This window comes from Micropterus salmoides, unplaced genomic scaffold (assembly GCF_014851395.1).
Source record: "Micropterus salmoides isolate LMB-PRFRI ecotype aquatic unplaced genomic scaffold, ASM1485139v1 Ms_hic_scaffold_1, whole genome shotgun sequence".
NCBI lineage: Eukaryota > Metazoa > Chordata > Actinopteri > Centrarchiformes > Centrarchidae > Micropterus > Micropterus salmoides.
The window spans coordinates 13,912,197-13,933,560 of NW_024040040.1; the positions used below are offsets into that span (position 1 = coordinate 13,912,197).

General features: G+C 41.0%; 4 protein-coding genes across 8 annotated transcripts; 3 read left to right on the forward strand and 1 right to left on the reverse strand.

Moving 5' to 3' along the window:
- The first annotated feature begins 119 nt into the window (after nt 1-119).
- On the forward strand, nt 120-4,599 carry cnppd1 (cyclin Pas1/PHO80 domain containing 1). The gene is made up of 8 exons (XM_038718977.1): nt 120-307; nt 859-961; nt 1,303-1,384; nt 1,470-1,590; nt 1,729-1,857; nt 1,946-2,007; nt 2,167-2,284; nt 2,522-4,599. Exons 1-8 carry the CDS (start codon nt 245-247, stop codon nt 3,161-3,163), a joined length of 1,320 nt encoding a protein of 439 aa, XP_038574905.1. The 5' UTR covers nt 120-244; the 3' UTR covers nt 3,164-4,599.
- Nucleotides 4,600-4,950: 351 nt separating this feature from the next.
- Nucleotides 4,951-8,299, forward strand: prkag3a (protein kinase, AMP-activated, gamma 3a non-catalytic subunit). 3 transcript variants are annotated; one of them, XM_038719047.1, is made up of 13 exons: nt 4,951-5,096; nt 5,238-5,277; nt 5,467-5,567; nt 5,695-5,776; nt 5,866-5,924; nt 6,241-6,301; nt 6,385-6,439; nt 6,563-6,689; nt 6,823-6,988; nt 7,120-7,157; nt 7,268-7,414; nt 7,527-7,718; nt 8,061-8,299. In XM_038719047.1, exons 1-12 carry the CDS (start codon nt 5,079-5,081, stop codon nt 7,641-7,643), a joined length of 1,011 nt encoding a protein of 336 aa, XP_038574975.1. In that variant the 5' UTR covers nt 4,951-5,078; the 3' UTR covers nt 7,644-7,718; nt 8,061-8,299. The 3 variants fall into 3 exon arrangements, with proteins under 3 accessions (XP_038574975.1, XP_038574983.1, XP_038574987.1); XM_038719055.1 differs by having other exon boundaries at nt 7,527-7,620; XM_038719059.1 differs by having other exon boundaries at nt 6,241-6,286.
- Nucleotides 8,300-9,556: 1,257 nt separating this feature from the next.
- On the forward strand, nt 9,557-18,385 carry retreg2 (reticulophagy regulator family member 2). Its single transcript, XM_038719005.1, has 9 exons — nt 9,557-9,877; nt 10,392-10,495; nt 11,211-11,241; nt 11,600-11,729; nt 12,389-12,473; nt 12,860-12,997; nt 13,477-13,565; nt 13,961-14,096; nt 15,351-18,385. The coding sequence occupies exons 1-9, from the start codon at nt 9,624-9,626 to the stop codon at nt 16,148-16,150; spliced, it is 1,767 nt and encodes a 588-aa protein (XP_038574933.1). The 5' UTR covers nt 9,557-9,623; the 3' UTR covers nt 16,151-18,385.
- Nucleotides 18,386-18,401: 16 nt separating this feature from the next.
- Nucleotides 18,402-21,356, reverse strand: mdh1b (malate dehydrogenase 1B, NAD (soluble)). Of its 3 annotated transcripts, XM_038719024.1 has the most exons (10): nt 21,159-21,356; nt 20,963-21,075; nt 20,722-20,856; nt 20,506-20,648; nt 20,246-20,414; nt 19,804-20,161; nt 19,549-19,690; nt 19,014-19,189; nt 18,690-18,829; nt 18,402-18,559 (listed from the first exon to the last, which is right to left on the reverse strand). In XM_038719024.1, the coding sequence occupies exons 1-10, from the start codon at nt 21,178-21,180 to the stop codon at nt 18,503-18,505; spliced, it is 1,455 nt and encodes a 484-aa protein (XP_038574952.1). In that variant the 5' UTR covers nt 21,181-21,356; the 3' UTR covers nt 18,402-18,502. The 3 variants fall into 3 exon arrangements, with proteins under 3 accessions (XP_038574952.1, XP_038574942.1, XP_038574962.1); XM_038719014.1 differs by having other exon boundaries at nt 18,417-18,829; nt 21,159-21,352; XM_038719034.1 differs by lacking the exon at nt 21,159-21,356 and having other exon boundaries at nt 18,417-18,829; nt 20,745-20,856; nt 20,963-21,094.
- Nucleotides 21,357-21,364: the final 8 nt, after the last annotated feature.

Consider the following 21,364-nt stretch of genomic DNA (forward strand, 5'->3'; position numbering starts at 1 on the left):
CTGCTAAGAAACATGATCAGTACGTGAAAACATTAATACATCATTTGGCCAATTGTAACTGCTGTACAGCGCGGCCCCTCCCGGCCCCAGCAGCATCTGTATTTGTGTGGATAAACAGCTGGAGGCTTCGGTCGTCACTGACTGTCCCCGGTCAGGTTGTGTTGCTAGCTGAGCTAAGGCGGGGGCCAGGCCAAGCAGTCGTCTTTTCAACGTTCGGCAGACTAATGTTTAATCTATAGTAGATATGGATTTCGACGCTCTGTTTAACGAGAAGACTTTTCAGTTTTCGGACTTCCAGGAGTTCACGGTATGTTGTTGAGCTTTTTATATACAGTCTAACTTACGCAAAGACCACACTTGGTCAACAAAGTACGGAAGCTAGGCGCGTTAGCTAAGTTTACTGACGTTAAAATCGGATCCCTTGTCTGAATATGCTGGTCGGTGGCATTACGTAGCTACGATCTAGCCAAGTTACCCGTACGACTGTGTGTCGTTTAAAATGTATAAATTAAAGAAACTTTATCATGAGTAACGCTAGCTCATATAGCTAGTTAGCTAACGCTAACGTTAGTAGATTATCACTCATTTTACGCTCGCTCTCCGTTGGGCAGTTACAGGCCTAACGTTAGCTTAGCTAACGTTGTATATGGGTAACACGGTTGCTGTAAACGATAAACAAATGTTAGTGTTGATGGAAGCATTTTCTATGTGCATGTAAATAAAGTCAGTGCTAAGGATTTATAGGTAACTGTGTTTTATACTTATTGCTGTTCAACTTAAGTTAACGTTAGCTAACCCAGCTAACATAGTTCCCCAAAACTACTAAGTTATAGCTAGCTAATGTTAGTGTTTTTACAGTTTCTTCCTGGACACCAGAAGTTGACTGAACGAGTGAGAAAGCGACTGTATTATGGCCTGGACAAAGACGTTTCTCTAGATGCCCTTTCTTGTCCTGTTACGGGTAAGTTAACGTTTAAATTAGGTTAGTAGAAAGATATACGCTCCTCCCCGGCACACCTTCATAACAAATACTTGATGTACAATCTTCTTGGATAAGATTATTTTTGTGTTGTATTAAAAATGTTGTGCCAGTATGAAACTTACATGTTACATATACAGAAGAAGAAGCTCTTACTCTATGTTTATCTTTCTTATATTTTTCTACCTATTATATACCTACCTAAGTCCTTGTATGTGTAAACCTACTTGGCAATAAAACTGAATCAGATTCTGATAAATTTAAAAACAAGTAGATGAAATCACATGAGTTGACTTTTGTCTTTTTAATCTCTGTACTTCCAGATATTGCTGTCGAAATTTTCCAGAAGTCTGCCCCAAGCCCAATACGAAAACTACAGAAGAAGTATGCTGCTCATGTTTCCAGGTATGCGTAGATTATACCTTCTTACAGGAACTGCATGTACCACTACCAGCCATACATCTAAACACTTATCTATGTCTTGCTTCAGGGAGGCTTGCATCTCTCCATGTGCCATGATGCTGGCTCTAGTTTACATAGAAAGGCTCCGACATAGAAATCCTGAGTACCTACAAAAGATCTCTTCCTCTGACCTCTTCCTGATCTCCATGGTATGTGTGTTGAGTTCAAATGTCATTCTAAATGTCAGTGCTATTTCTAGTATGTTGGCCTATACTGCTGTTTTCTGTGATTCATAAAACTAGTATAACATTGCACTGACAAACGCACCGATCTCTCGCTCACATTAGATGGTTGCCAGCAAGTACCTGTATGATGAAGGCGAGGAAGAAGAAGTTTTCAATGATGAGTGGGGAGCAGCTGGAAAGCTGGACGTGAAAACTGTCAACAACCTGGAGATGAACTTCTTGAACGCCATTGTAAGTGTGTGTGCATTGCATGTCATATGTGCTTACATGCATGTTTGGTTCAAGTTCTTTGTCCTAATCCTTGTGTCCTATTTTCTAGGAGTGGAGCCTCTTCACAGAGCCAAATGACTTATTTGATATACTAAGTCAACTGGAAACCAGGTTGGTGGTCCGCTATGTTCAAATTGCACTAGACCAAAATACAGTGTCTGTAAGAAATATTCATCCCTAAAAATGTCTTTTCAAGAGTCAGCCAAGCCCACTTACATTACTTCCACTACCACTTTGTGTGAAAAAGTATTTCTGGCTCTATATCCCCAGCATTGCAGAGCGACAGGGGATGAAACGTGGCTGGTTCACCTACACCGACCTCTGTGTGCTGCTGGAGCAGTCAGCGTGGAGTCAAGCCCTCACAGCCATCTACCAGCACTTTACCAAGGTGAGAAGTGGGTTTGAGTTGAATGGAGCTGAAAGAATATTTATATGCTCGGGATATGTCGGGTGTATTCTTTTTTTTTTGTTTTTTTTTTTTATGTCTTGTTTTTGTTCTATGTTTATAACTTGTATAACAAACATTTTAACAACAATAAAGTCAAAATTCTAAAAGAGGAATTAGTTATTAGAATTGTTAAGGTATTAGATTTGGTCATCAGTTTTGAACTAATTTTATTTCCAGGTATCCTGTATGCTCGGCCTTGTCTATCTGACCAGTGTGGCTGGCCTTATTGCCACCAGCGCTGTGCTGCACCAGCTCAGTCTCTCCAGAAGCGGCCACTGCCTGCTTCCACCTCCAGCTGAGATTAGCCCAGACCACCTTCCGACCTCCGACCTGAACTCAGAAGCTCCGTCTGCAGCCCTCCCCTGTTTTGTTCTGGCCAACAAGAGTCTGAACCATCAGACGGGTACACTTGGAATCGGCCAGCACCACTCACAAAATCCCCCATCGGCTTCCTCACAGACATCAATATTGTGTCTCTGGGGCTCCCTCCTTGCCTCAATGGGTCACATACACCCTGAAACAAATTCTGAGATGGAAGATCCCCAAACCTGGTCTCCTGCCTCCTTCTTCTGTCCTGGCTGTCTTGCATCCCTCCCTCCTCTTCAGTGCGGGCTCAGAAACACCTCAACAGTCTTCACTCATGGCTCCCTTGATAACAATCAGCGTCATTCACCATGGCTGGCCCCCAGCCTCCTTGGAGGGGTGGAACCAAGTCTGAACTCTCGCCTAGGGGTGTTTCCCCCTGTGCAGTTGGGACCCTGCCAACCAAAGTCCATGTTACCTGTTGACAAAGCCCAAGCTCTGCTCATGCCCGGCTAGAGACCGGCAAACCCGTGTCCTGTCAGCCTGTAGTAATGGACTCTGGAAATGAAACCAGCATTGTCTTCATGACTCATCTACCACTTCAAGTCATATTTTTATTTTTGTTTGTTTGTTTGTTTACTTTTCCGGATCCAGAATAAAAGTGCAAAGGCAAGAGTAATTAGGCGCTTTTCAGGCGTGGTGAGAGTTTGATAGGTGTGAGGTCACCGATAGTTCACTAATGCAGAACACATTTGCCCAGAGTAAAATGCCATAGTGTTCAGTTAATGCTCCGTAACTTGATTTACAATGCAGAGAAGTTCACAAGGAATTTGAAGATAATTTGATGTGTTTGTTTTCTTGGCTTCAACCAAACATTTATACTGCTTCCCACATTTATATTTGTTTGAAAGTCCTATCAGATGGTGATGCAAGACCCGTTTAAGGATTGTGTTTGGAGTTATTTTATCACAGCTGCTTGCTACTTGGTAGGTTTGCCTGTATGTGGAGGTTTCACAGCATATCTGAAGGTTTCACAGTAAGTTTTTTTTTTTTTTTTTTTTAGTTATGATTGCGCTCTGTGAATAGAAGGGACTAAACCAGTTGGCTTCAAAATTTTGGCTTATTCATATTTGCTTAGTGTTACATATATTTTTCATTTGTGTATAAGGAGCTTTATACCAGATATTGGCCATACACATACAGCAAGCACTGATTTTGTACACCAGAGAGTTTTTGTTACTGTTTGTGAAATAAATTGTCTCCTGTTCTTGTAAACTTTCCCCTTTTTTATTCAGGAGAAAGCATCGAAGAAATGAGACTGTTTGTATGCAGACTCTGTCTCCATACCTCAACTGTCACTGACCACAGAAATCACAAACATCAACTTCTGTTATCTGGTCCTTTTCTAGAAAAATCTTGTGAAAAATCGCTGGATTGTATGTAACATAAAACATCAAAGTCATTTTTCTATAACAGGGTAGCCAAATTTAAGAGATTAACCTATATGTTTTCCAATTCTCCAAGGAGAAGAAGGCCTGTATAAAAATAAGGGGTTTCATGATATTTTGGTTGGTGTTTGTAAAGTGAACATTTTGAATGTGACATGTTAAAGGCAAACGGCAGTGCTTCTTTGTTGATGCGGTCTGGAATTTGCACATCTGGCTCCATTTTCATTGCTAAAGGACATTTCACTCCACCATTACAGCATTGTCAAGTGACTTGCACATACAGCATTAAAATAATTTACAGAATGGATCACTTTTTATGTACACAGTCACACACAGTCCCCAGGACATTTACTTTGTGATTAAACCTTTTGACAAATTGCTCTGAGCATCTGAATTTGATACACTTTAAAGCACGGTGTTGATACATTTTGTACATGGTGTAAAATGCAAATATTGTACAAATGTAAAAAAAAAAAAACTAATAAAGAATTAATTTCTTTGTGACATTTGTTACTTTTTATAGACAAAGAGTTCATGCCATATTATTAGCAGAAATTGTACCCTCTTTATGGGCCTTGATAAATCATATAAGCCAGATTTATAAAAAGTCTTAACGGTTAATTCTATGCCAGAAGTTCCACCTTTTGTGTGCTGCAGCCAATAAACGGTGGCAAATGAGTGGCAGGGGAAATCACTTAAAGCCAAATACATTCATTTAAACAACCATACAGGGAAGGTGATGTTGCATGTGTGTTACAGATAAGGCAAGCAGATGTCTGGTTTGGGCTGGAATGTCCCTCCTCCTGAGCCTGTGCCTTCTTCTTTTACCCCTCCCCTGAGCCCCTTCCTGACATATACCACTTGACAGTTACCAAATATAGACCCAACTGCTTTGTAAGAAAGGGTAACAAACTGAGCAGAGTCACCAACAGTTTGAGCGTGCAGCTTTGAAAACAACTTTTTCATGGACACACAACAGAATCATGGAGCCTCCCTCACAGGTGAAATGTTACTTTTGGAATGAATATAACTTAGGGGAACACGTTTGTGGAGTTTAAACTATTATTGGAAATGAGGATACTTGTGGATTGTGGAACTATTTTGACAACGTCATGGAGAATGTTTCGCCTGCTCTATTGTAGATGTCATTCCCAGAAAAGAAGCAGGAAATACAGAAGCAAGGTACTATTTTAATAATTGCCATACATGTGTGTTTTGATCTGTCTTTGTAAATATTAAGTAGGGTTATATGTACACAGGCAAGCACATGGATCCCATGCTTGTTTGGAACCATGCATTCGCCTATAGGTCTGTACTCAGGTAGTGTGATTAGCTGTTGTAATATGTGGTATAATGTGTGATTTCTCCCAGAGGCTGATGCCACAGTCTACATGAATTTCATGAAAAGTCACAGCTGCTATGATGCCATTCCAACCAGCTGTAAACTGGTCATATTTGATACCACACTACAAGTAAGACTGCAGCTTTCCAATGGGAACATAAAAACAAGACTGTGTCCAGTGTCACATACTATAATACACAGAAGCTTGAATCGCCATTGATGTTTTCTCTCACTGACTGAATTTATTACTTCCAAAGGTGAAAAAGGCCTTTTTTGCACTGGTGGCAAATGGCTTGAGGGCTGCGCCTTTATGGGACAGCAAGTTACAGAGATTTGTGGGTAAGACGAAGGATTGACTGCATAGCCAAAGTGAAGTATCGGTCACTGGGAATTATTATAATGAGAACATAAACACTTTTCTCTTGCAGGTATGCTCACTATTACAGATTTCATCAACATCCTCCACTGCTATTACAAGTCCCCTTTGGTGAGCATGAATACATTGCAGTTTAGCTTCGTTTTTGTGGAGTTACTTTCCGCACACTTGTACAGCATAGATTTCAAAGATTATCATTTGGCACCACATGTTTTTATTAGAAGCCAGAGATGGCAGTTAAGCAATGTTATTTGATCAGCACAGCCAGAATATTCTAGACATGAGCCACCGCAATGCTGGCAGTACAACACAGTGTGCATCCCCCACATCAAACAGAAGATTTTAGGGGGTTGCAGTTTTTTGATTTGACCTGTCCTTGATCTGTAATTATTGACTCATAACTTGTCATTGGGGTCTCCCTCTGAAGGTTCAAATGTATGAGCTGGAGAGCCACAAGATTGAGACATGGAGAGGTGATTCATTTCAAAGTAAATACGCCACATAGATCAATGGCATCTATGCGTACACATCTCTATGAATTTAGAGCTGCTCTCTCTCTTCTTCTGTCTAGATGTCTACTTGCAGTCTTCCAATCGCTTCCTCATTAGTATTTCTCCTAAGGCCAGGTGAGTGCGCACAACTCAGATGTAATCTTTGATTACCTACTTTTAACTGTTTGCATTCCAGTCAACTGTCTATCCGGAAAGGCAGTGAATTCCTCTTTTGTTTCTTCTACTCTTTCCTCTTAGGCTCTTTGAAGCCATCTATTCGTTACTTAAATATAAGATCCACAGGCTGCCAGTCATCGACCCAGAGTCTGGAAATGTCTTGCACATTCTGACCCACAAAAGAATCCTCAAGTTCCTCCATATATTTGTGAGCAATCTTTAACTCAAGCATGTTAAGCATGTGATTTACTTCTATTTATATCTGATGTTTATGTTTGTCATAACCTTACCATGAATAAAGGACTCAGTGTTCTTCTACCGTGTTGTTTGGGTGTCTTCAGGGGGAAAAAGTTCCCACGCCTGCATTCGTTCGAAGGCAGATCCAGGATCTTGGGATCGGAACTTTCAGTAACATCGCCACTATTCAGCAAACAGCTACACTTTATGATGCCCTCTCCGTTTTTGTGGAAAGGCGGGTGTCTGCCCTACCAGTGGTGGATAAACATGGTATACTTTAATTTGATTTCATAATGTTGTACTTAGTAGTACTGGTGTAGTTGTAGTAGTAGTATGGTGGAAATGCATTGAAGAAAGGATCCAAACTCTATATTACAGCATCCAACAATTTGTTTTCACAGGCAAAGTGGTGGCACTCTATTCAAGATTTGATGTGATTGTAAGTACCACATATAAGCAAGATTTCATTCAAGAAATTGAATGTCTTGTGCCGTTTTTTTCGCTGACACCTGCTCGGACACTGGGGTATCTGTGTTTGCTCCACGGCAGAATCTAGCAGCCCAAAAGACTTACAACAATCTGGACATGACTATGCAGGAGGCCATTCACAGGCGCAGATGTTTTGCTGAGGGAGTAATCAAGTGCTACCCTGACGAAACCTTGGAAACCATCATCGACCGTATAGTCAAAGCTGAGGTAGATATTTAGTTTGAAACAGTTTGGTCTCTTCAAGAGTTCAAAAAATCAAGTTATAAATCAAGAGAAATACAGGATAATATATATAATATAATTTTTCTTCTTATCCCAGGTCCATCGGCTGGTCCTGGTGGACAGGGCTGACATGGTGAAGGGCATCATCTCTCTGTCTGACCTGCTGCAGGCTATGGTCTTAACACCTGCAGGTATTGACGCCCTTTTGTCCTAGCACCAAGGGACAGAGCATCCCCTTCCTTCCTTTACCAACTGTGTAGGCTTGAGTCCTGGCCTTGTACCCAGCCAGGTAGGCTCTGGAGTCCATCCCACCTACAACCCCCTCCTACGCTGTTGTCTGGTCACCAGTATCCAGAGACCTTGACCCCACAATCAGCTTTTCCTGTGTTTCTCAGCGCAATAATAAAATTTAAAAAAACCTAACCCTGCTTTCGATTGCTTAGATTCGCTCCATTGTTATGTGCAAGTGACCAAATCTCACACACAAACACACAGACATGCACGTGCTCTCACTCACACAGCACCGGCTGCTTGACTGATGCTTTGCAAACACAGGCAATCCATGTGTTTTTGAGGATACTCATGATAGTGGCTGAGTGGAATGATAGTAATTTTTGTTTATGTCTTTCAGGAATCAACATGTGACTGAAGTGAGGGATCACAAGTGGAAGGAAAAATCCTTGGGTGTGCTGCTGTTTACATTAACATGTATTCCCCAATCTATGTGCTGTCTTCAAGAAGCAATAATGGACAGAGTGAGCTGACCTTCTAGGTCTCTAGAAAAATGTCCATATTGGCTGAATTTGATCAAATTGATCAATATATGTTTACTCAATGCTATATACCTCTGAATTAAACATTTGTATCAAACTGGCTTGTGTGTGTACATTTCTTGGAGAAATGCAGTAAGTGGACTATGGCTGACTTGTGCTTCTACAGAAGAGTTTACAAAATAAGAATAAAAATGTAACACACATAGGCTATAGTCCCATCAAAATATACACGGTATAGATGATCAGTTATAGTAGTTGGAGTAGTAGAAGCAGCACTGGTGGTGGGAGGTTGGTCATGTTGGAAAGAGAGCTTATGCAACATTTAATGCATGCAGCACTTTCCTCTAACCACACGGTGGTACGCTTGGGCTTTAACCCCTATACGGTAAACAAGGAAACACGTGACTGTATTTTTTTTCACATCCGTGACGGGCCTTGTGATCCGTCCGCCATCTGTGTCATTGGTACATCAAGTTGCCAGAAATTATTAAGGATGAGGCCGGAAGTTGAGATTGCCTTCCAAGTAAAATAAGCTTACCTGACATAAAATCCATAAAATATATGTAATCAAATTTAAAAATTATAAATCACTATATTAAATATGAAGTTATCTGAAAACACATCCGGTTTTATATTTAGAGTCTGCAAACTTAGATTAACTTAACTATAAAGAGCTGTTCTTACTGTTACTTTTGTCATATTGTATATTGTATATACCATATACCAAATCCACTTACCTCATGTACATAACACTGCACATAATATTCCAGCATTCTTTGCACTCATCACACTGTGTACATGTATGCTTGTATGTGTATGTGCACCTGTATATCGCATCCACCTCCACCATGTACATAATAATAACAACAATAATGGTAATAATAATTTAATCCTGCATCCTTTGCACTCTGCTCATTGCACTATTGCACTATTCAATCTTTCTGTTTTGTTTATAGTGTGTATGTATTCTCTATACTGAAGCCTGTGTTAGATTTTTTTACTGTATTATTGTGTTATTGTGTTATTGTATTATTGTATAAGTAAGCTGAGTTAAAGTGAGTTAAATTCCTCATATGTGTACATATACCTGGCAAATAAATCTGATTCTGATGAATATATGCATATGTATTTTTGTACTTTTTGGGTGTGTATAGTTTCACATTGGTCGTTCCAATAGGCTATTTGTGAGTACATTTTTCCAAACGTACTATCATTCACCAAATATTGTGTAACTTACTTGTCGCTACCTGTCGTTGCATCCTGGTTGCAACCTTTTTATATAGTCTATGGTTGCAACAGGCGATATGTTTTATTTTGAAAGTCACAACGGGAAGCTTCTTTTTTTTAAGTTTACCACGCTTGACGTTGATCTTTCCATATACCCCGTGATACCCAAAACAACATAACAAAGTGGGGGAAACATGGCGAGCGAAGAGGAGGCAAGAAGACGCCCCTCTGTTACCTCGTCTTCGGTCGGCCTCGAGTCTCTGTTCCCTGCAGGGACGTCGGAGCAGGCCTGCGGGGACGCAAACCCGGATCTCGTTCGCCTGCGGGAGCGGCTTCAGGGTTGGCTATCGCAGTATGAGCCCCTACTTCTGTGGGTGCAGAGGCTGCTGGTCTGGGAGAGGCCGTTGTACAGCATCACTGTCGCTCTGACACTCAACACATTATTCTGGTAATAGCGTTCACGTTAATCACGTTTTCCACCTCTTTGCCAGCTCGACGAGGTTGCATTGAACATCATTAGCTAGCTGGCTAACGTCAGGGAGGATATTACGAGTGAATGTCAAGATAAGTTAGCTAATCCCACGTCTTTAGCCTAATGCTAACGTAGCCTGCAAGCCAGTTTAAACTTAATTTTCAGCACGGCAAATTCGGCGTCATGCGTGAAACACTATCAGGAAACTCATTATTGCTCTGCTTAAATAGACAGTCGTGGTTATTTTGAGTTGTTACTCGTGTTAGCTTTTGTTCTGCTAAACAAAATAAACACTCATGTCATGCTGAGTGGCACGGGCCTTGATAACCAGCTGTCAGTGAGAGCCAATTTACAGGTGCAGATGTAGATTTTATTTATTAAGTCTAATTTGGAAGTGATTTTCCTGATGTTTGTTTGTATGTTTATTATATTATATGTTTATATGTTGGACATAAGTCAACTGGTAGGCTGTTTTTCTGTGTCTCCACAGGCTCCTGTCATCAACCTCCCTGCGACCTCTGTTCCTGTTGAGTGTGTCCCTGCTGGGACTAATGCTACTGGAGAGATGGAAGTCCAAGTTGCCCATCATTACTGGTAAGCCCAGGCCTTTATGGAATATAATCTGGTCATCAGGCTTTGTCAAAGCAAATGTTCTCTGTTGCTGAGCCAATTAAAATCTATATTTGTGGAGCACAGTATCTTCACTGGATGGAGAAGCCTGCTACTACGACTGTCAGTGTTTACACTGTGTGTGTTTAAAAGACATATTTTTAAATACTTTTATTCAACTTGCATTAATACCATCCTGGTACAGTGTCTGGTTTCCAAGGGAGACATCAAATTGTTAATTGAGTAATGATACTATCAAAATCATCTTTAAGTCAGGAGGAGTTTTCACTGCCAATACCATGGTGCTATTAGTCTGAAGCTGCTGACAGTTCTTGACTATTCACCAAAGGTGGTTCACTGTCATACTAATATTTGTGAGATTTTACAAATATTATTTTTACTGCAGGGCTTGTCAAGGTGGGAAATCCTCATGCAAATATGTAACTCAAAGAAATCTTACTTTCTAATCGAGTTAAGGTTAACGCAACCAGTATAGGATAGCTTGATTTTTCAGCAACCATGTAGTCAAACACACTACATCATATCAAATGTAAAATACACTTTTTTATGCACCAAGGCCCACAAGCACAAACCTTAAAAACTAAACTTGTAAAAGAATAATTTCACCTTCATTTGAGGCTCCATGGTCTCATTTTTTGTTCACAATCTGCTGCTAATTGTGTTTTTTCTCCTGCCGCAGTTCAACATGCAGAGGCTCAAACTGTACAAAGGTGTGTAGTATGTACATGATAAACAGATTGCTTGTTACATTTTCTTCATATTCTTGCTTTAGAATATGAGCATCTGTTACAGCGAGAAGTCTTGTCTTTATGTTAATAATATTTTCCTCACATGTCACACCATATCATCAGAATTAATTACAGGCTACTGGTCTAGTGTAGTCTGTTGTATTTGTGTTCAACTCTGTGTGTGTCTCCCTCCCCGCACTATCATTACACAAACCTACACTACCTCCTTTCTTGAATCATTTAAATATAGCCTGAAGTACTTTTAAGTACACTTTACAAGTGTTGTGTTTCTCACTGTCTTCTTGTGTTTGGTGTTGTGTGTATTCTTGTTTGCGTGCAGTGAAACAATGAGCGGGGAGCAGCGTCTGCTCAGTATTCCTGAGCTCAGCCACCACCTTGCGGAGAGCTACCTGACCTGCTGCCTGTACCTGCAGGAGATGCTGCAGTACAAAAGACAGAACCATGGCAAGGTACGGCACTCCGACTCCGCCCATTGAAACACAAGGAAAGAAATGCACTGGAATTATGTGACATTTCAGACACCTTACACGTTTGTATTTTTGATTAAACGGTGCAATTGCGAATTCACCTTTTAATCTACAGAAAATAAAGACGAGGTGAATTAACAAATGTGCGTTTCACTGACTAAAGATCTTTACGAGTGTACTAGCAGATGAGAGAGAATTGTAATAATGTGCCTTGTTCAGATATCTGATTTCGTTTATTGTAAAAGCCTTTGTATCTCTATTTACATTCAGGCTATCTGGTGTCTTGATTCCTTTATCAGCCTTGTGCAGGTCATTGTAAGCAGACATGGCCAAATACTGTATGTAAAAGTCAACATTACTAATGCTATGGCTGAATAAATGACAAATAACGTAGATGCGTGTTTTTAGTTTACCTGCAGACTGAAAACATCATTGAAAGAACGTGAATCTATAAAGTGTGATACAATCTGTCGGATCTCAGCAGGTGCTGCAGTAGCAGGAACTCACCCAGACATTCTCTTCTATCATACACCAAGACACCCCACAGCTGCAGAGATGCCACTTTTTCACTTCCTTATATTGTACACTTTCAGCGTAAAGATGTGGAAGCCTTAATTTCTCTTACATGGTCTTTTTCCCAGTTCTGTGTGATGATGTGCAGTGGCTGTTTTGTACTTGCCATGGTTGGACATTATGTACCAGGAATCATGATCTCCTATATTATAGGTGAGTCACCTCTTCCCTAATTGACATATTCACAAAAACTGTCATGCAAAGCCCTTTATTCCCATTGGATATGTGCTTTTCATGATAAACAGAGTGTGTGTGATAATAGGTAGTAATAGCACTCGATGGAGTAATTACATTTGCTTGTGGATTCCTTGTTGATGCATTTATAAACTCAGGATTCCTGTTGGTGCAGGTTAATTTCTATCTAATAGGTCATGTTTGTATTTTAATAGTTTGTAGTAAGTGGATATAACATGATCCTCATTACAAAATCAGCCTTTTTTGCATACACTCTTGTGTGCATCTGCAGTATCTTGCTTTGATATTCGTGAAGAATAAGTGCAGTATAAAGTTGTCAATGTTTTCTCTGTGCACCTGTTCAGTCCTGAGCGTGCTGTTGTGGCCGTTAGTGGTGTACCACGAACTGATCCAGAGGATGTACACAGGCTTGGAGCCAATCCTAATGAAACTGGACTACAGCATGAAAGGAGATACAGAGCACCGCAAGCACGACAAAAGGAGTGAGTGCCACTGTGACTTTTTCAGGCAGTAGATTTAGGCCTAACACTTTGTGGGCATTAGATCAAATTTAAATCCTGCAGCTATTAAAACAGGTTTATGTTTGTAACATTAATACAGGGCTATAGCATGCGATAAGGAGCTTGAGTTTTGAATTGACGCAGATCGCCTTTCTTTTCCCTCTTACTGATGCAAAAACAGAAAGAATAGCCATTGTGTTACATAACTGTGTAAATAGAGCAGTGTTGAACATCAAGAAGTGTGATTATAAATTCTCAGGTTATATTTGTACCTAGATCCCGTATCTGTAACAGGATGTTATACGTAAGCTGTTGCACATTCTTAAGGTATGGCATAAAACCGAGAGCCGTTCTGTCTTTTGAATCAGTCATTTGCCGCTGTTGGGTGATCATGTGCAATTGGCATGCACTTTCTTCTCCAGGGTGACATTTTTAAATGTGTGGTATGCGTGTTTTCACAGAGGTGAAGAAGGAGGTGGAGGAAGGGGACGAGCCAAGAGCTGAAACAGAGAGTGACAGTGAGGAAGAGCTGTCTTGTTTCGCCCCGACGGTATGGACACACGGCTGAAACCTCAACCCACAATACACTGCCACATAGACTTTTATTTTGTAGATTAAGACCAACAGAGTTAGCAGCAGTAGTGTTGGGAGCAAGGTATGTGTTGTGCTGAAGTCAGCCATGGCTTTTAGGAAAGCTGGGATGGAGCTCTGTAGAGTGGTGTAGTAAATGTATTTCAAGTACTACCACATTCCATTAACATACCTGTAGGACATATATAGTTCAGTAACTGACAATTCTGATGTAATGTCAGGTATTAAGTCACAATGTTGTATCTGTGGAATGAATTAAGACCTGCAGAGCACTGTGTAAACTTAAGTAAACTTAACTCCAGTAAGTGCAGTTATGAAAAAGATGAGATGAGATGCTCTGTTTTTGTTGGTCAGGTGGATGTGAAGACCACAGCCCTGGCGATGGCCATCACAGACTCAGAGTTGTCGGATGAGGAGGCATCCATCTTGGAGAGTGGAGGGTTCTCCGTGTCCAGAGCCACCACTCCTCAACTCACTGACGTCTCTGAAGGTAAATGATCAGTCAAATCAACGTCACACCTCAATTTATGCCTCTACAGAAGTTGTTTTTGGCTTGGGATGAAAGCTAGGGAGTCAGTTCAGCTCTGGAGCCAGATCATATTACAACCTGCTGTTGTTTAGCTCTGCTCAAGGAAAAATTATGCCCCTTTTCTACTGCTGGTACCAGCTCGACTCAACTACTCGACTCGCTTTTGGCCCGTCATTCTCCGTTTTCCATTGCAGATAGTACCCCCTCTATGTAGCTGGTCATCAAAGCAACACCGCATGAACCTGCAGCGACGTAATGTTCAACGCAACACACACTCGCGACCCACACACACCCACCAGATGTCTCTTAATTTAAGTTAAAACGTTTCAAAATTACTCAGAATGTAAAGACAGAGTAATGGCACAATGTGTTATTGCTTGAGTCTCTGCTGCATTGGCTGCAGTAGTCTGTGGGACTGTGGGACCAGAGGGGTCTGTGAGCTAACTGGCCGGCTGGCTCACTAGCGTCCCCCGCCGGGCACTTGTGAAGCTTCTCAGCTCCAAAAACATTTAAGCACATTTTCGATCCACCATTAATTTTCATAGAACTGCCAATATTCGAAATCTACACAGTTCAAAACTCAAAGCCTATTTAGTGATGAAATGGCATATGAAAACTGTAAAATATAAAACATTCTGTTGCTGATGTTGCAATGATGATGCAGTGATTTGTGATGTTTCTCTCTGACCAATCAGTAGTCTGCAGTGTTTTTACGTGACCTTTTGGTATCGCCTTAGCTTGACTGGGCTCACTTGGCACCTCGACGGAGGTGATACAAAAAAAAGTACCAGGTACAACTTTTCCCCAATAGAAAACCAAAAAAGTTGAGTCGAAGGCAAGTCGAGCTGGTACCATGCAGTGAAAAAGGGTCAATAGTATGGAGTCAGGCCACAAGAGCCTCCAGAACAGCTTTAATGCTGTGGAACTCTCCTTTTATTTAATCAGGTAATCTCATTGAGATCAAGATGTCTTTTGCAAGAGAGACCTGAGGACAGCAGATACACAGGAAAAACAAACATAGCCGGATACAACAAAAGGACATATAGCATCAGATACAGTCCCAGACTTTACTAAATAAATGTTTAAAAGTTATTTTTAAAACTAAAAACGTCTTGATCTGTAAAGTGTTCTATAAATTATGTTTGGCTTAGATGCTTGTCAGTTGCGTTAGATTTTTTTTTTTTTTTTTTTCCTGCTGTCTCGTCTCTACTACAGACCTAGACCAGCAGAGTTTACACAGCGACCCAGAGGAGTCCTACCTGCGGGATCTCCCTGAGTTCCCCTCAGTTGAGGAGTTTCCATCCATTGAGCACAACCTGCTCCACTTCCCTCTGCGAGGCCCCGGCCAGGGTGACGGAGCCCGGGCTGGTGCTCAATCAGAGGGGGAACCTTTGAGCCCCGCCAGCCTCCTTATCCAGCACCTAGCCTCTCCGCTCCACTTCGTGAACACACACTTCAACGGACATGGACGACCACCTGGGGGGGAGGAGGGCTTGTTGCCTGCGGCAGGCACAGGGGGGGAAGGGGGGCAGCAGGAGGCAGAGGAGAAGGAAGTTGCAGTGACCCAGGGTGCACAGCGGTCCTTGGAGGCCTTGAGCAAGGAGATAGTGAGCACAGCCATCTCCACTGTGGTGCAGAACACTCTGTCAGCCCTGCTGCGCTCCAGTGAGGCCAGCGAGGAGCCCGCCCTGGCTGAGTTTCTTCCCACTGAAATCCCACTGGGTGCCCTAGAGACCTCCGCCCAACCCACCGACACCACTGCTAACACTACAATTTCTACAACAGGGGCGCTGGGGACTGATGAGGACCCGGATAAGGTGATGGCGACAGAAAGCGGCGCCGGCGAGGAGATGCCTGATGACACACTAGTACCGACCGAGGAAGAGGACTTTGAGCTTCTGGACCAAAGTGAACTGGAGCAGTTGGATGAGGGGCTGGACCTCAGCTCTGACAGACAGGTGGTGGGAGGAGCTCCAGAGACACCTTCATCTCCCCAGCATCAACCACAGTCATAGCTTCCCGGTTACCTCCCCCTACCCCCACCTCCAAATGTTATGTTTTTATTTGTACGTTAGAGCTTATTATATCCCTACATACTGCTATATACAAAACATTTATCAAAGAGTTTGGCGTTTAATACGGTTGGTTGGTGTGTTGGTTGTGTGGCAGATTGATGAGATTACTCGGTGCGCTCTGCTTTCGTAGCCTGTCATTACAGGGGGTCTGTTCAGCCTCGTCACATTATCGGGATCATCAACTACTATCAAGTGGCATTTATTCATAATGACACAGCTTTGACCTGTGCAGGTAACTATAACAGAAATCATCAATAATGCATTTACAGTAATGCTTTATGTCCTACAGTCTGCTGGCCCCGATAGTGTCATGTTCAGTGAGAGCAGGTTCAGGGCAGACCTGGCTTAACAGTCATAGAGACATCATTATTGTCAGGGGTTGTGAAGCGTTGTTAGATATGTTTTTGCTTTATCATGTAGCATTGACGTTGGCAAGCATTTTTCTTATAGCGTAGTGACAACTCTGCCCATGTTCAGTCTCATGTCACAATAATGATGCCTTTATTTTCTTCTTCAGCTAGGACCTTAACCCTTCCACCTTGTTCAGCAGATGTTTATCTAGTTGGTGTTTATAAAGAGTTGAAATGTTGGATTATATAACTATTAATATATGCCATAAATTATTTAATTTAACTGTCAGTTAATAAAACTTTATTGTCGAGATGAGGCGGAGTTTAAAAGTAAATGTAATCCCTTCAGTTGCCCATAATGATTGTAAAATTGTTTTAATGATGACACCGTAGAGCTACAGGTTTAAAATGTGTATTCCCAGAGTTAGACTTAGTAAAACAATAGTATTATCCTTCACTTTATCCTCATCTCCAAGGTCTTCAAGGTTACAGTTTTGACAGAAGCATTCAGTCATTAGTGGTCTTTCACTTGTTGCCTGGAAATGGAAACTTAATCTTTGACATTGTTGGATGTTGACAGGTAGTAGATCTTCACCCATACACGTAAGTGACTTTGGTGTGGCAAGATAAACAAAAATGTTCCTGACTTTCCTCTCTGTGGTTAATGCCTCATTTTTATTAAAATTTGTTAATAGACTTTAATTACATACATCCATATGTAATTGGTCCATATGTAGATCTACAACTTTGTTGAAAATCACAGGCTTCTTGAGAGAGAGGCCCATCTATACCCAACTATTTGTACGTGTATAGTCGTCACTGGGATATGTATATCTACCAAATAACCTCCTTTGTGCCACGGCAGGTCCATGCATGCCATGCATCACGCATGTATTTACCATGATCAATATTTGAGGTCAATTTTCAAAAGAGTGTTACTTTTACTGGAGCTTCTTTTTTCCTGTTTTTGGAGGGACATTAGTTAAATTAAACATTATGTATCTGGCCGTTGCAGGGAATTTGAGGAAAATGTTTGGCAAGACGAAAAGCAATCTAGCACTATGCTTGACTGTATAAAGAGGCCAGTTTTGCTTTTGTAAACCACTCTGCATCCAGATCTCAGGGGTGGGTTGTACAAATTGAATATAGCATTGCAGAATATGTGTCCATTTCCCGACTTGTCATAGTGCATTGTATTTGTACTAACCTTTCCCTTTTTCAGTCAATGCCTCCTTGTGTATAGTGTAGAAATGCTAAAAAAAAAAAAAGTGTATATTCTGCATGTAAAAACAGCACTCTGTTCAAGTTCTCCTTGTCAGCTGACAATGTACTGCACAATTTGTGAGAGGAAAAAAAAATCAATTTGAATGTTTCAGGTTAAAAGAGCCCATTAAATTTAGTTTGTTTAATATTTAATTACCAATGAGGGGAATACAAGTTTTGATGTCCTCATTTTAAAAACTGCCCAACTGTAAATGGAAACGGGTGGCAAGTGATCAGATTTAGAGAAGGATATTAACAAACTAGTTTGTGTATGGTATTAGTGTGTTATATGCTTCAAATATTGCTTCTTGAACTATAAAAAAGGCACTTACTGAACAGTACAATTTAAAAAAAAAAAAAAAAAAAAAAAAAAAAAAAGGAATATATTTTCTAATTTCTCCTTTTTCCATAAAGTACTCAGTTTGATCTTTTACATCTAAAAATATAATGGCAATGGATGAGTTTCGTAAAGCAGAAAAGATTTATTGTCATTAAACTGGTCAAATAAAAACTGCAACTCCACATGTGAAAGTAAGAGAATAAAAGAACAAACTGAAACAAACTTAAGATGTGGCACTGAAATGTATCTGGATTATTTACTTTCATCATTTTAATCAACTTCTAGACTATGATTTTACTATGCGTTGTCAATAGGCAAGTGATTTTAAAAAAATGTCTATCAACTGTCTTCTTTATTCATAACAATCAGGCAATTTTCTGACGCTAGTTCTTTTTCCTGGGGAAAAAAACAACTGTTAAAATCTTTTTAGAAACATTTTTTGAAAACACCAAATGTTTAAGCAGATTGTAGCCATGAAAATGTTTGTTGTGCAACATCCCTCGTTCTTTTTTCTACCTTGACCTACCTGCCTGAGTTCATTTGCAGAAAGCTGAAGTCTCTCCTTCAGCTCGTCTCCAACAAGCACATCAGACAGCACAGACCATTTACCATCTCCGAAGGTTACTGGAACTGAGAGGACAACACCTTCTGGGAGATTGTAGTAGCCTACAAGTAGCCAAAGACACTCATATTTTAACACAAGCAAAATCGGTGACAATATGGAGAAATAAAGTATAGATTTGGATATGGATCCCTCATTTAAAATGTTTCTTAAAACTTAAAACTTCATCCCTGCACATACCCCCCGTTCCCCGTGTTTGTCACACATTGTGCTTGGCAGTGTCATCACCTGGGCAAAGTGCACCCATAGAGAAGACCTCATCTGGACTACAAATGCCATTCCAAGCCTTTAGGACAGTGAGGATCCCATTGGCTGCTGACATGGCAGCTGCTCGGCAGGTCTTTGAAACCACAGCCGCACGCTGAGAACATACCAAGTCTTCAAAGTCTTGTTGCAACCATTTCCTGCCAGAGAAAAGGAGATGATTGGCTGTTTTGGCATATCCCTGTTTTTAAACAGAACTGTCAGAATGATGGGTCAGATGTATTGTGCAATAAACACTGGCACATACTGTACTCAGCAGGGTACACATTGGTAGGCAGTTTTGTGATTTGGTGGTAGATGAGTGCCTTATATTATTATATATATATTATATTATATATGTTTGTTTAGCCTGCCAAAGTGCCAGATTGGTGGAGTTAACCACTACAGTTAGATATGTCATTAATCTAGTGTTTTAAAACACATAAATAATTGCCTATACTTCTGAACCAGGAGTCTGAAGAACTTACTTATTGAAATCCTGCTTGTTATTGTAACAAACCTATCATGGAGAATTGTTTGGACTGGTTGGGAAAAGAAAGCTGGTCCTTTGATTGCCCCACCATAGTTGAAAACCTTTGCCCTCTGCAGGTCGATGTAGAAACTACCACTGATGTTTCCCCACACAATGACATTTCTAACATCTAGAGCAGAAGAAGAGGCAATAATGATTCATCATCAAGTGACAATGGGAATATGCAGTAGGTAAATGTGACTGAGTTTCACCAAATAGAGTGAGGGGATTTACAGTATCTACCTGAAGTTCTCACTTGAAGCTTCTTTGCAATGATGGCCCTGGCTTCATTCTCCAGCTGAGTTGTTGTGGTGACAAACTGGCGGCTGTCAATGGAGCGTGCATTGTCCAACAGAAGTGAGCATCTCAGGTTGATAAAAGAGTCACCAGACACAATCACCTTCACCTCCTTGTTGGCCTTTGTGTCAATCAGTTGTCCATACTCTCTGTACCTGTCTGAGATCCCTTTTACCTTTCTCTTCTTCTTTTCCTCCTCATTCTCATTCTCTGTATCACAATGGACATCAGACCACCACTCATCCAGCAATACAATGACATCTGCTTCCTGGAAGGCCTGTTCCAGATCTGTGTGAATGGTCACCTAAAAATGAATGATAGTTTGATGGCTTTATTTTCCTTCTGATATGGGTCAAAAACTGAAAAGTTCCTTTAAAAAATACTATACTTGATGAAGCAGAGGGAGCGCCAGGTCCTCTGTCTCCATCCTCAGCCACTGCAGTCCCTCCTCATTTCCCTCCAGGTCCAGTAGGTGGAGGCTGATGGCAGAAATGTGGGGGAACACCTCAGTAGAGAGCAGATTGGGGATCAGGAAGTGGCAGGCTGGGCTGAGAGCACTGGAAAGGTATTGAAAACACACTTAACAAATTTCCAAAAATTCAACAGAGGGGGTATTTTTGGGGATTTGATTTTATCAGACTAACCCACCTACTGATCCATATGTGAAGGGGTTTGATAAGACTGACACGATGCTGCTCCTCTACAATAAGATTCATCTCGGTTTCCAGATTCTCTGCTGCAACACTCAGCATTATATCTGTAGGCATGTCTGATGTGATGTTGTAATAGTCCTACACAAACCCAGATTAAAGAAAATTGCAGGTTTTGAAGTGATTTTATTGAGAAATCCTAATCTATGCCTACCTGACAGTGCTCTAGGAACTCACTGAAGCCGCCCAAGAGCACCCCTTTCCCTCCTCGGGCCACCAGTTCCCTCCAAACCAAAGGGGACTGCTCATGTTTCCAGCCATTTCTTCTGCATGTGGCCTCCAGCCATTCCTATCAGAGACCATTGAGAGGTCACATTAAGGTGACGAATATGTAATGTGAATAATATACTAAATATTTGTAAATATAATAAATAGTTAATAAATAAGAATATGACCTTCCATTTGTCTGGGAGGATGGATATCTTGTGGATCCTGAAGTTTGGCAGAGATTGCTGCAGACGGTCAGCTAATAGTTCTGCTTTGGCATAATGTGGGCAGTCTGTTTTGCCTGTAACAATAGAGAAATGCGATATTTTGATATAGCTACAGTTAAAAGCTAAAAGCTAAAAGAAAAAAAATATCAAACTTTACCCGCAAGAACAAATTTGGCCATTCTATCCGGATGTCGTTGGTTGCTAGGAGACCGCGGATGTTGCGCTTATTTGAGTCCGAGTAGGAAACAATCCACAAATACAAAATATCAGGACGCGTTACGATGACTTTGAGACCTATGAATTAAAAAGGCCCACACATATATTCATTAACCGTAATAAATATTATGCTTGAGATGTTTTATA